This window comes from Phyllobates terribilis, unplaced genomic scaffold, assembly GCF_046119375.1.
Source record: "Phyllobates terribilis strain yellow unplaced genomic scaffold, ASM4611937v1 Scaffold_4__5_contigs__length_816908805, whole genome shotgun sequence".
Lineage (NCBI taxonomy): Eukaryota > Metazoa > Chordata > Amphibia > Anura > Dendrobatidae > Phyllobates > Phyllobates terribilis.
Window position 1 is genome coordinate 380,388,631 of NW_027362764.1, and position 13,768 is coordinate 380,402,398.

The following is a 13,768-nucleotide window of genomic DNA, read 5'->3' on the forward strand; positions in this document are numbered from 1 at the left end:
AAATTACTAATGACTTACTTACAGCCAAATCTAACAGACAATTCTCTGTACTCTTTCTTCTTGACCTGTCCTCTGCCTCCTACTACAGATCCTCTCTTCCATTGGCATCAAAAACCTTGCCCTATCTTGTAACTCCTCATACCTTTCTAACCGCACATTTAGCGTCTCCCACTCCCACACTACCGCCTCATCCCCCCCCCCCTCTGTTGGAGTCCCTCAAGGCTCTGTCCTAGGACCCCTACTCTTCTCCATCTATACCCTTGCCCTGGGACAGCTCATAAAATCCCATGGCTTCCAGTACCATCTGTACTCTGATGACACTCAGATCTACTTCTCTGGCCCAGATGTCACCTCTCTGCTGTCCAGAATCCCATCATGTCTATCAGCGATAACCTCCTTCTCCTCTCGCTTCCTCAAGCTCAATGTGGACAAAACTGAACACATCATCTTTCCCCCATCTCGCATATCTTCCCCACCTGATCTTTCTATCACAATAAATGACATCACATTTTCCCCTGTACTGGCAGTTCGCTGCCTCGGAGTAACCCTTGACTTGTCCTTCAAACCCCACATCCAAGCTCTCGCCACCTCCTGTCGCCTCCAGCTCAAAAATATTTCCAGAATCCGTCCTTTCCTCAACCCTCCATCTTCTAAACTGCTTGTGCATGCCCTCATCATCTCCCACCTTGACTACTGCAACATTCTCTTCTGTGGCCTACCTGCAAACACTCTCGCACCCCTCCACTCCATCCTCAACTCTGCTGCGCAACTGGTTCATCTCTTGCCATCGCTACTCCTCTGCTATCCCTCTTTGCAAATCCCTTTGCTGGCTCCCAATTGCCCAGCGTACCCAGTTCAAACTACTGACTCTGACCTACAAGGCCATCGCTAACCTTTCTCCTCCGTACATCTCTGAACTAATCTACTGATATATTCCCTTACGTAATCTCCGGTCATCCCAAAACCTCCTTCTCTCCTTCACACTTATTCGTTCCTCACCCAATCGCCTCGAAGATTTATCCCGAATAGCTCCCATCCTATGGAATTCTGTGCCTCAACACGTCTGATTAGTCTCCACATTTGGATCCTTCAGACGGAACCTGTAGACCCATCTCTTCAAATAAGCTTACAGCCTGCCATGACCTTGCTTGCTGCCATGACCTTGCTTGCTGCCATGACCTTGCTTGCTGCCATGACCTTGCTTGCTGCCATGACCTTGCTTGCTGCCACGACCTTGCTTGCTGCCACCTCAACAACATCGGAGCTACTACAACCGCCCCCAACTTACTGTCTTCTTCCCCGTTCCTGTAGAATGTAATGCGGCAAGGGCAGGGTCCTCTTCCCTTTGTACCAATCTTTCATTGTTAGTTTGTTTACTGAGTGATATCTGTATTTGGTATGTAACCCTTTGAATAATAATACTAATGACTGCAATATATTAAGAGGATAAAAATGTTGATGCTTGTTTAAGACGTAAATTACTAAAAGTATGATTACCCTTCCAGTTTTATCTTAAATAATGGGGTACATTTATTCAGATTTTACCTAATTTATATTAATAACTTAAACTTGGCTTAAAACTAGTCCATACAGTTAGGGTGTGTGCCAATATTTATCAGTGATGCGCTCTGTGATAAATTTGGCTCATATTGCTAGTAGTGTTAGACACTTTTCCAGACTTCAAAAGTATATATCGAGGCATGAAAATGATCTAAGACGCATTATGAGTCTAGTTTCGGGCATGTACATTTGTTTTTTGGCACAAATTGAGTCAGAATTCAGGTGTATTCAACCTATTAAATCTCCCCAGTCTTCTAGTTGTGGTTACTGCATGGCAGGCATTTTCAGTGAAGCCTGTCTTTTGTGTATTGCTTTGGAATATGTTTGTTTTTGTGCTACTTTAATTTCAGCAATGGAGAGCAGGAATTGTGGAAAATCATTGAATGGCTTGTTTTTTTCCCCTATTTCTGCAGATGATAGTTTGGTTGGAGAAAACTCTTGACAAAATCATAAGCATATTCATTATATTCCTGCTTGTCATCGGCACTCTCCTTTTAGCCTTACTCTTAACAGCAAAGGTAACATTCAACTTTTTTTGGAAAAAAAAATACTACCTGTGCCCAACTTAGTAACCAGTTGCTTTAACTAAAAAAAGAAAAAAATTTTGCCACTAGAAAGAAATCTGCAATCATAACAGTATTACAGTATTAGTGTGACATGTTTATACAGTTTGTACATGTAGTTTGTTCATTATTTATAAATTGTTTCTAATACGTTTCTCCAGGTACACGAGGAAAGTGTGCATATCATTGAAGTAACCAGCAATCTAATTAATGAGACTGTGTCTAATCATCCAGAATGGGCAAAGTAAGGAACTATGTGCATACATTAACCCTTTAAGGACCAGGCTATATTCCATTTCCATTTTTTGTTTACATTTTGGCCCGACTCGCCTTCCAAGAGCCATCACTTTTTTCATTTTTTCTTCGACATAGGATGCTTGTTTTTAGCATGGCGACTCTTAGTTTTGAATGATATGATTTATTTTACTATACAATGTATTGGAAAATGGGAAAACATTTGATGCCATTAAATAGTTCAAGTGAAATAGTGAAAAAATGCAATTACTCCATGTTTTTTTGCTTTGTTTTTATGGTGTTCTCTGGTAAAAACTATATAGAACCATGACTCTTCAGGTCAGTACGATTATGGCAATGCCAAACTTGCATAGCTGTTTTTGTCTTGTAAAAAAAAAAAAAAAAAAAAAAAAAAAAAAGTTTTGCTTGCTTCACTTTTAAGAGAACCATAGGATAGTCTGCTGCCACTTCGAGGCTGACACTGTTATTACATTCTAAAATGGAAATTGGCTCCTGTCCAGCAGACTATACCTCACCTACTAGCCTCATGCTCCTTTAGTTTTGTGTAGTGTCAGTTTGAGACAAGGTCTATCTTAGAGCTGTCTTATTCGTTAGTTTAGGCGTTAATCGTCTGTCTTTCAGCTGCATCCTGTTCAGGGTAGCAGGCTGTAATTGTGCAGTCCATGTCCTCTCGTCAGTATAGCCTAACCAGAATACCCTGACACAGCCGGTGGTCAGGTACTGGGGCGTCGGTGTGTAAGTAAGCAAGCAAGCCAGCTAGCTCCTGTCTGCCCATCCTATATAGCCTGCATGGAGCTGAAGATAAGATTTTGCGTCTTCAGGACAGGTGAGTATGGCCTTGTTGCGACTATGTGTCACGATCCTCTACCCTCACCTTTTTCCCCACATCCTTCTTCACTTCTTTTTCTCCTCCCCCACTCCCTGTCTCTTAAGGTAATTTAGGAACATCTAGGACAGGGGCTCGTTGGCATGAAGGAGAGGCACGGACCTGTGATGCCCGGTTGCTAAGTCCAGTCGGCGGCTCAGGCTTCCACTACTTTGTCTGCTGAGTCGAGTAGGGTGGACCGCATGGAGGCCATTGCACGGCGGCGTCGCCTTTAACCTGGCACAGTGGCCCTGTGCGGCCAGCATCTCTGCTACTGTGGCAGCGTTGTAGCTAATCCACCTGCTTGTGGCTTCTGCGTTCGGCCATTCAGCACTTCCTGGCGCCTGCCCCTTTAACCACGCACCTTCCTTTTCCAGTGGCGGCGCTGTATCACGTGGCAGTATTTTAAAAATATCACCTGGATCTTCACTTTCTACGTCCTGCTTCCGGCACTCATTGAAGCATAACGGACACCAGCGACACAGGGGTGCTCTTCTGGGACCGCAGACAGGGTAGGCTGTTGACATCTGGGGGCTGATTAGTGGTTCTGCTTCTTTTAAAGCACTGTTCATTGTGTTTTTTTCCCTACTTTTTGGCTCTTATAACATCAGAGTCTAGAGAAGATCATGCTCACCCATCGGCACAGCCCGCACTAGTCACACTTATTATGCATGCTTGGCCTGTACTAATTAGTTTTCCACTGGGCAATTGGTGTCCTGCTGTACCTCCTGTACTCCTTTGCTTCCCTCCCTGCTTATACCTGCTCAACAGACCTCTGTAATGTCAAAGGAGAGTATAGCCCCGCCTGCTTGGGCTTGTGATCTATCCTAGTCGATAGCTGAACTAACCAGGGGGTTCAGGACGCTGGTTACTGTTGTGGAGCGTTTGACAATGGCAACTGCAGCCCCACGAGTTCCTACCGCCTCTGCGACTGAGTTGAACCCCCCTGCTACGCCACACCAGTATGGCTGGTCTTGGACGAGATCCAAGCAGCCTCACTTTACCACATCCTTCATGTTTCCCTCGCTTGGAAGATGTCCAAGATCTTTTTCCTCCTCTCAGGAAGTACACTACCCCCAACAATTGGACTCTAGTTCCAGCTCAGAGCCTGGGTTAGACTCATATCAGGTGGGAAGGTTGGTGATGACGTCAGACAACCCCCCCCCCACCCTCCACTGAAACAGGTTTCTTTAGGGGAGGCAAGCGCATGGCTAGATCTTTTTCTAACCATGAGGAGTTTGTGAAACTCCTACAGAAGGCATGGGAACACCCTGACAGGCGATTTAAAAAACAGTCATATGGAGATGTTATACTCGTTTCCAGCGGAGTTGGTGGCATCCTGGTCTGTGCCAACTGTGGTAGATACTCCCGTATATCGCCTATCTAAGACAACTACTTTACCTCTGGCTGAGGTAGCGGCACTTTGAGAACTCACTGACAGACATAGTCTGTGGCTAAGTCCGCTTTTGAAGCAGCAGGCTTTCTCCTCTGCCCTACTTTCCCTGCTACTTGAGTATCCAAGGCAGTTACTGCTTGGGTGAAGCATTTATGGTGCAGTACTCTGGCTGATTCCTAGGAGGTGGAGCAAACGGATATTGCAGATCAGATCGCACAGGCAGGTAGATATTTATGTTCAGTATCATTATATGCAGCTTAATGCTCTGCCCAGGTGGCAAGCAATTGTGTGACCTTTTGTCGTATTCAGTGGCTCAAGCTATGGAGTGCATATTTGGCTTCAAAGAAGACCCTTATGGGTTTAGCGTTCCAGGGGTCGCGCCTGTTCGGTGCTAAATTGGACAAGATAATTGCTGACATCATGGGCGGCAGAAGCACCATGTTTCCCCAGGCCAGGCCCAGCTGTCCATTTCAGAGACGGGTGGCTTTGCAGTTCCGACCCTTTCGTCAGTTTCTAGCACGGAGGATTCCGGCTGCAAGGCAGACCCAGAGTCTGCTAGAGGTCAAGGAGATCATCCTTTAAACCTACACCAACCGGGCCTTCTCTCAGTTTAGGTGGTAAACCCTCTGGTTCCAAAGGTGGTGGAAGAGTTAATATCTAATAGGCGGCTCCCACTCGGGGATTTTCCTGGATGCATGGCACCTCCTCCTCTTCAAGGAGGCATGGCTGGGGGGTGTCAGTGATCGATGTGTCAGAGAGGTCTTCTCTTCTGGCTAAAGAATAGAGTTTGTTGCTCTTCCACGAGATCGTGTTTTCAGATCTCACCTCCCCCAGTTGCCCTATTATAAGAGCCAGTTTTGATCAAGTGATAGCTTCCTTGCTTCAAGCAGGAGTAATCATGAGTGTTCCTCCTTCAGAACACTTCAGAGGGTTCTACTCAAACCTATTCGTCATCCCCAAAAAGGATGGTTTTATATATGACCCATTCTTGATCTTAGACGGGTGAACAAATGGTTGTGGCTGCATCACTTCAGGATGGAGTCGCCCTGGTCAGCCGTGACATCCATCGAGGCTGGGTATTTTCTATCCTTGTTAGACCTCCAGGACGCCTATCTTCATGTACCTATTTGGCTGGCCCATCAGCGATTTCTTTGCTTTCGAGTTCAGGTCCCTTCCCTTTTGGCTGGTAACAGCACCCAGGGTGTTTACTAAGTTTCTGGCCACAGTTATGGCTTTTCTCTGGACAAAGGGGGTGGTGGTAATCCCATATCTGGACAATATTCTGGTCAAGGTGCCTTCCTTTTCTCAGAATCTGGAAATTTTGCAGATTGTTCTAGATTCCCTGGAACAATTTGGATGGATTGTCAACAAGGCAAAGTCTGCGTTAATTTTAGCTTCTGTTTCTAGGGATGATATTCAACACCGTTCAGGTGTCAATCTTCCTTCCAAAGGAGAAGAGGTTAGCTTTGCAATCCTCTGTCCGAATTTTGAAGCGACCAGAGAGACATCCTTTCTGGTTTTGCATGAGAGTCTTTGGAAAGATGGTAGCAATGTTCGAAGCAGTCCCGTTTGCTCAGTTTCATTCTAGGCCTCTGCAGAACACACTTTTGGTCTCTTGGGACAGGTCAATTCTGTCTCTAGATCGCCCAGCCCTCCTTTGACCTCTCTGTCGCCAGTCTCTTAGGTGGTGGTTCGTGTTGCCTCTATTAGTCCAGGGTCACTTCTTCCGCCCCATCCTGTGGCAAGTTCTGACCACGGATGACTGCCTTATCAGATGGGGGTTCACCTTCTGCCACTTGTCGGTTTAGGGATGCTTGAGCAGTCAGGAGAGACTCCTTTTGATCAGTGTTTTGGAGCTGTCTGTCTGGCTCTTCTACATTGGCAGCACCTGGTTCTAGAATTGCCCATCAGGATACAGTCAAACAATGCCATTGCAGTGGCCTATATCAAATATCAAATAGGGACGCAGTCTATCTGCCATGTCAGAGGTAGTGGTTATACTGAAATGGGCAGAGGACAAAGTCCCTCTGATCAATGGTCCATATACCCAGAGTGGACAACTGGGCAGCAGACTTCTTGAGCCACCAGCAGGTAGTGGCAGACAATGGGCTCTTCATCCAGAGGTGTTCGAGCACATTTGTCATTGGTGGGGCTCACCAGATGTCGATGTATTAGCATCCAAACTAAACCACATGGTGCCAAGATTCGTTGCAGGATCTCTGGATCCTCAAGCAGTCACGACCAACGCATTGGCAATTCTTTGGTCCCAGTTCTTCCTACCTTACCTAATTCCTCCTCTATTTCTTCTGCCCACACTCCTAAAGATGGTCAAGGCAGAGGGGATTCCAGTTATCCTCATTGCACTAGACTGGCCTTGGAGGGCCTGGTACGTGGACGTGATCAACATTTTACCAGATGTTCCTTGGACCATCCAGATCTTCTTTCTCAGGGTCCATTCTTCCACCAGAATTTACAGTCACTCAGTTTAATAACATGGCTGTTGAAGCCGCGATTCTGAGGGCAGTGGGTTTGTCAGAATCAATCATCCAAACCTTGATCGGGGCACTGAAGCCCTCCTCACAGCGCATCTACCACCGCACTTGGAAGACCTACTTATGCTGGTGTGAATCTTCTGAAATTTTTCCAATGTCTTTTTCTCTGCCTGTACTGTTCTCCTTCTTGCAGTCGGGGCTGCAGTCAGAGTTGGTGGTTAGTTCGCCCAAGGCACAGGTTTCCACCTTGGCTGTTTTGTGTCAGAGAAAAGAGATGTGGCCTCTAGACCTCAGGTTAGGACCTTTCTTCAGAGGTTGCATGCGCTAGACCACCCTATCACGATCCCCTTGATCCGTGGGATCTTAATCTAGTCTTGAAGGCTCTTCAGTCTCCATTTGAGCCCAACAGAGATTTTATCTTTCTTATAAGATTGCTTTCCTTATAGCCATCACCTCTATCAGGAGAGTATTGGAGCTCGCAGCTCTGTGTTGTCACACTCCTTACCTCATCCTGCACCAGGATAAGGTAGTGTTGAGACCTAAGGTGGTTTTGACTTAAGGAGGACCTTGAGGAGGACCTTAAGGAGGACCTTGTCTTGCCTTCCTTTTGCCCTGCGCCTTTTCAGCTGATCGAGAAGACTCTGCACAAATTAATATCAGGGCTGTACGGTGCTATTTATCAGCCACTTCAGATGGTCTGATTCCTTGTTTGTCATACCAGACACCTCTAAGGCAATTATTGCTCGCTGGATTAGAACAGCCATCATTCAGGCCTCTAAGGCGAAGGCCAAGGAGCCTCCTTTTAATGTTGAGGTGCACTTTATGTGGGCGGTGGGAGCTTCCTAGGCTGTTCAGCACCAGGCATCGGTGCTGCAACTCTGAAAAGCAACTACTTGGTCATCAATATTTACCTTCTCCATGTTTTACAGGGTCCACATCTTTGCTTCTGCGGATGCAAGTCTTGGCAAGAAGATTTTGCAAGCGGCAGTTGCTCAGGCTTAGGCCTGAACAAGAGTGGAGAATTTGGTGGTAACAGTATATTATTTATTTTCCCTCCCCAGGGACAGCTTTAGGATGTCCATGTGTCCCCCAATGAAGCAACTGAGAAATAATGATTTTTGGTGCTAACCGTAAAATCTGTTTCTCGATAGTCTTCATTGGGGAACACAGCACCCATCCTTAGTTGTTCGGTTGGGCATGCATTTAGGTTGTTTTCTTCTCTTGGGTTGTAATTGAATTATTTTTTAAAATGTGTTAATGTTTAATATTGCTTCAACTGATTTCTCACTAAACCGAGGGAACTTTAGGCTAGTAGGCAAGGTATAGTCTGCTGGGGAGGAGCCAATTTTTATTTAGAATGTTATAATAGTGTCAGCCTCCAGTTGCAGAAGACTATCCCAATCTTCTCTGTGCTCCCCAATGAAAACAGATTTTACGGTGAGTACCAAAAAAATGTTGTTTTTTACATTGATTGAGCTGTGGTTAGCTGACTGTTTTATTGACACCAATTTGGAGTACATATGACATTTCGATCGCTTTTTTTAGCATCTTTTTTTCGGTGAGGTTGTGATTTTATTCTATTTTTTTTGTTACAGCTTTTACCATATGGGTTAATTAAAGTAAAATTTTTCTAGAGCAAACTCTTACGGATGCGACGGTACTAGTTATGTCTGTGTTGTTGTTTTTTTTTTCTTTTCTCTTAATGGGGTGAAAAGGAGGGTGATGCGAATTCTTAAAGAGGTTGTCCGCTACACTTACATTGATGCCCTATCCTTAGGATAGGGCATCAATGTCTTATCAGCTGGCGTCCCAACACCCGGCATCCCCGCTGAGCTGCTGTTATCGGTGGCAGCGGCTGTCGGCCGAAAGTACTTAGTTGCTGAGCTTGGCCGTCTACTTGTAGTGGCTGGGGTTGGTACTGCACATCCGCCTCCTACTGATTTGAATAAGAAGCGGATGTGCAGTACCAAGCCCCGACCACTACAAGTAGATGGCCAGCTCTGCAAGTAAGTACTTCTGGCCAGCTCTGCAAGTAAGTACTTCTGGCCAGCTCTGCAAGGAAGTACTTCTGGCCAGCTCTGCAAGGAAGTACTTCTGGCCAGCTCTGCAAGGAAGTACTTCTGGCCAGCTCTGCAAGGAAGTACTTCTGGCCAGCTCTGCAAGGAAGTACTTCTGGCCAGCTCTGCAAGGAAGTACTTCTGGCCAGCTCTGCAAGTAAGTACTTCTGGCCAGCTCTGCAAGTAAGTACTTCTGGCCAGCTCTGCAAGTAAGTACTTCTGGCCAGCTCTGCAAGTAAGTACTTCTGGCCAGCTCTGCAAGTAAGTACTTCTGGCCAGCTCTGCAAGTAAGTACTTCTGGCCAGCTCTGCAAGTAAGTACTTCTGGCCAGCTCTGCAAGTAAGTACTTCTGGCCAGCTCTGCAAGTAAGTACTTCTGGCCAGCTCTGCAAGTAAGTACTTCTGGCCAGCTCTGCAAGTAAGTACTTCTGGCCAGCTCTGCAAGTAAGTACTTCTGGCCAGCTCTGCAAGTAAGTACTTCTGGCCAGCTCTGCAAGTAAGTACTTCTGGCCAGCTCTGCAAGTAAGTACTTCTGGCCAGCTCTGCAAGTAAGTACTTCTGGCCAGCTCTGCAAGTAAGTACTTCTGGCCAGCTCTGCAAGTAAGTACTTCTGGCCAGCTCTGCAAGTAAGTACTTCTGGCCAGCTCTGCAAGTAAGTACTTCTGGCCAGCTCTGCAAGTAAGTACTTCTGGCCAGCTCTGCAAGTAAGTACTTCTGGCCAGCTCTGCAAGTAAGTACTTCTGGCCAGCTCTGCAAGTAAGTACTTCTGGCCAGCTCTGCAAGTAAGTACTTCTGGCCAGCTCTGCAAGTAAGTACTTCTGGCCAGCTCTGCAAGTAAGTACTTCTGGCCAGCTCTGCAAGTAAGTACTTCTGGCCAGCTCTGCAAGTAAGTACTTCTGGCCAGCTCTGCAAGTAAGTACTTCTGGCCAGCTCTGCAAGTAAGTACTTCTGGCCAGCTCTGCAAGTAAGTACTTCTGGCCAGCTCTGCAAGTAAGTACTTCTGGCCAGCTCTGCAAGTAAGTACTTCTGGCCAGCTCTGCAAGTAAGTACTTCTGGCCAGCTCTGCAAGTAAGTACTTCTGGCCAGCTCTGCAAGTAAGTACTTCTGGCCAGCTCTGCAAGTAAGTACTTCTGGCCAGCTCTGCAAGTAAGTACTTCTGGCCAGCTCTGCAAGTAAGTACTTCTGGCCAGCTCTGCAAGTAAGTACTTCTGGCCAGCTCTGCAAGTAAGTACTTCTGGCCAGCTCTGCAAGTAAGTACTTCTGGCCAGCTCTGCAAGTAAGTACTTCTGGCCAGCTCTGCAAGTAAGTACTTCTGGCCAGCTCTGCAAGTAAGTACTTCTGGCCAGCTCTGCAAGTAAGTACTTCTGGCCAGCTCTGCAAGTAAGTACTTCTGGCCAGCTCTGCAAGTAAGTACTTCTGGCCAGCTCTGCAAGTAAGTACTTCTGGCCAGCTCTGCAAGTAAGTACTTCTGGCCAGCTCTGCAAGTAAGTACTTCTGGCCAGCTCTGCAAGTAAGTACTTCTGGCCAGCTCTGCAAGTAAGTACTTCTGGCCAGCTCTGCAAGTAAGTACTTCTGGCCAGCTCTGCAAGTAAGTACTTCTGGCCAGCTCTGCAAGTAAGTACTTCTGGCCAGCTCTGCAAGTAAGTACTTCTGGCCAGCTCTGCAAGTAAGTACTTCTGGCCAGCTCTGCAAGTAAGTACTTCTGGCCAGCTCTGCAAGTAAGTACTTCTGGCCAGCTCTGCAAGTAAGTACTTCTGGCCAGCTCTGCAAGTAAGTACTTCTGGCCAGCTCTGCAAGTAAGTACTTCTGGCCAGCTCTGCAAGTAAGTACTTCTGGCCAGCTCTGCAAGTAAGTACTTCTGGCCAGCTCTGCAAGTAAGTACTTCTGGCCAGCTCTGCAAGTAAGTACTTCTGGCCAGCTCTGCAAGTAAGTACTTCTGGCCAGCTCTGCAAGTAAGTACTTCTGGCCAGCTCTGCAAGTAAGTACTTCTGGCCAGCTCCGCAAGTAAGTACTTCTGGCCAGCTCCGCAAGTAAGTACTTCTGGCCAGCTCCGCAAGTAAGTACTTCTGGCCAGCTCCGCAAGTAAGTACTTCTGGCCAGCTCCGCAAGTAAGTACTTCCGGCCGCCGCCACTGATAACAGCTGAACTGCGGGGATGCCGGGTGTCGGATCCCGGCCAATCAGACATTGATGCCCTATCTTAAGGATAGGGCATCAGTGTAAAAGTAGTGGGCTACCTCTTTTTAATTTTCTTTTTTTTTTTTTCTCTTGCTTTATTCATTTAGTATTTTTTAAAGTACTTGAATCTACAATCTCTTATCGTGTATACTGCAATACAACAGTATTGCAGTATATAGCGAGAGTACGGGTCTCCCTGGAGTTTAGCCTGCGATTGACCTTTACAAGAGTATCAAGATGGCAGCGATGGAGAGCTTCCGCAGGTCCCTGGCTGCCATGGTAACCCACTTTGCACTGTAGGTTGGGTCTTATCTTGGTGCTCTAGGCCAGATCAGCAAGAAAAGAACTGCCCACATGCCCACCCCATAGTCCAAGTATGTTCCTCATCATAGGGACAGACAGAAAGATAGAGAGAGAGAGACAGCCAGAGAGAGCCAACCAGAGAGAGAGAGGGATGTAGAGAGACAGCCAGAGAGAGCTACAGCCAGAGTGAGAGGCAACCAGCCACAGAGCAAGAGACAGCCAGTCAGCCACCCCTAGCCCCAACTACATCAACCCCCATGGATATACTCAGAGACTGCCTGTCCCAACTAGAAAGTAAGTTTATCCAATTCAAAGAGGGAAACTAAGGTGTGACAAATGCAAATGACCAACTGAGGGACGAAATATCAAAGGTGAGAACAGACCTGTGTGAAATGCAATGACACTTCAAATGCTGCAGAAAGAAAATTCACAGCTCAAAGAAGAAATAACACAGCTAAAATCATCAAACCTGCAACAAAAACCTGAGCAGGCACCACAAAGTACAATCACCACCCCGAAACTGATGCCTGCACCAACTTCCTCGGTGCCTGACACATCACAGACCTGCGTCTGCCAGCCTCAGCCAGACTGACTCTGCACGCTATTCCAGCAATAAAAATACAGCCCCATCGGCAAACATGTCAGGGTAACCAGCACGCCTGGACCCAGCACCACAAAGAAAAACTCCACCCTCAATTCCAGCAACAAAAATACAGCCCCATCATCACAGCAACCCAGGGCAACCAATACCCAAGGACCCAACAACACACAGAAAACAAATGGCGCAAATAAAACACCAGGCCCTGACATCATCCTATTAATTGACGGGAAATACCTGGACACTAAGAGACTGTTCCCGGGGGCACGGGTCCTAAAACTCTGCTACTCAACGATCCCACAAGCAGAGGAGGTTATCAATAACCCATACTTCACAGAGCCCACACACCTCACTACATTACACTACAGATCGTCTCAAACCATATCCACCAAGAGACAGTCTCACAAAACTTGCAATAGCGACCCAGCAAAAATTCCCCCAAACCAAAATAATCCTGTCTGCCCTGCTTCCAAGGAAAGACATACGCCAACAGGTAGCCCAACAAATAAACCCAGAGCTGGCCACTAGCATTACCTCAACACCAAACATACATCTAGCAAGACACCCCGAAATAATGCTCTGTCATCTATATGACAACAAACACCTCAATAAACAAGGGGTCAGCCATCTAGCTAAAGCGCTAAAGGACATAGTTCTAAACAGACCTCCGAGACCACAAGCAAGACGCCTTCCAAACAGATGGCAACCTACAGTGATCCCCAGAGAGAGCCCACAGAGGGCATAAGTACAGGAGTCCACATGCCCCACAATGGCAACCCAAAGCAACAGAGGGCAGCAACATGGCAGAAATAAGGACATTGCTCAACACACTGTGCAGCAAACTCATTGGAGACCCCTAAAACATGCCACCGAAACCCACCACTAGAACCGGTTATGTCCTATGAAAATCTGTCTATCTGCATTATAAGGTATATCGACAAAATATTACATCCTTAGTTATCAGCAGCTGGAACATTCAAGGACTGAATGCTTCAGTTTTTGAGTCCAAGACAAATGACCCAGACTTCAAACAAAGGCAAAAAAACATTGACATTCAGATCCTCCTGGAGACATGGGCCCGAGCAGAGGAGGAATCTCTTACATCCATGGGATACAGGGAATTATCTGTCTTAACCCAGAAAAACAAGAACACCAAACAGGGCTGCTGCTCAGGGGGCATACTAACATGGTACAAAGAGGAGATCAAAGAACATATCAAGGCAATAAAAAAAGGAGACAGCCACAACTGGATGAGGATAAGCAGCTCCATCCTCACCTCTCAGCAGGACATCTACCTCTGCGCAGCTTACATCCATCCATCAGAATCCCCATACTTCAAGCCAGACATCTTCGAGGTCCAACAGAAGGAGACAGCCCAATTCCAGTCCAAGGGCAGGGTGCTTACCTTCACGCAAGGACGGGTACAGAGAAAGACTATGTGTCACCTGATGGAAAAACATATATACTGAGAGATGAGTCCTTTTTACAGCAACTCAGTACAGA

General features: G+C 46.6%; 1 protein-coding gene across 3 annotated transcripts in view; it reads left to right on the forward strand.

Annotated features, from left to right (window-relative positions):
- TMEM245 (transmembrane protein 245) overlaps positions 1-13,768 on the forward strand; it is a 134,706-nt gene that overhangs the window by 42,549 nt on the left and 78,389 nt on the right. For all 3 annotated transcript variants that reach the window (XR_012320093.1, XM_073678486.1, XM_073678487.1), the window contains 2 exons: positions 1,974-2,078; positions 2,285-2,367. Coding sequence is in view for 2 of the 3 variants with exons in the window: in XM_073678486.1 (XP_073534587.1) it covers positions 1,974-2,078; positions 2,285-2,367 (188 nt within the window). In the remaining variant the exon portion in view is untranslated. The remainder of the gene's footprint in view (positions 1-1,973; positions 2,079-2,284; positions 2,368-13,768) is intronic.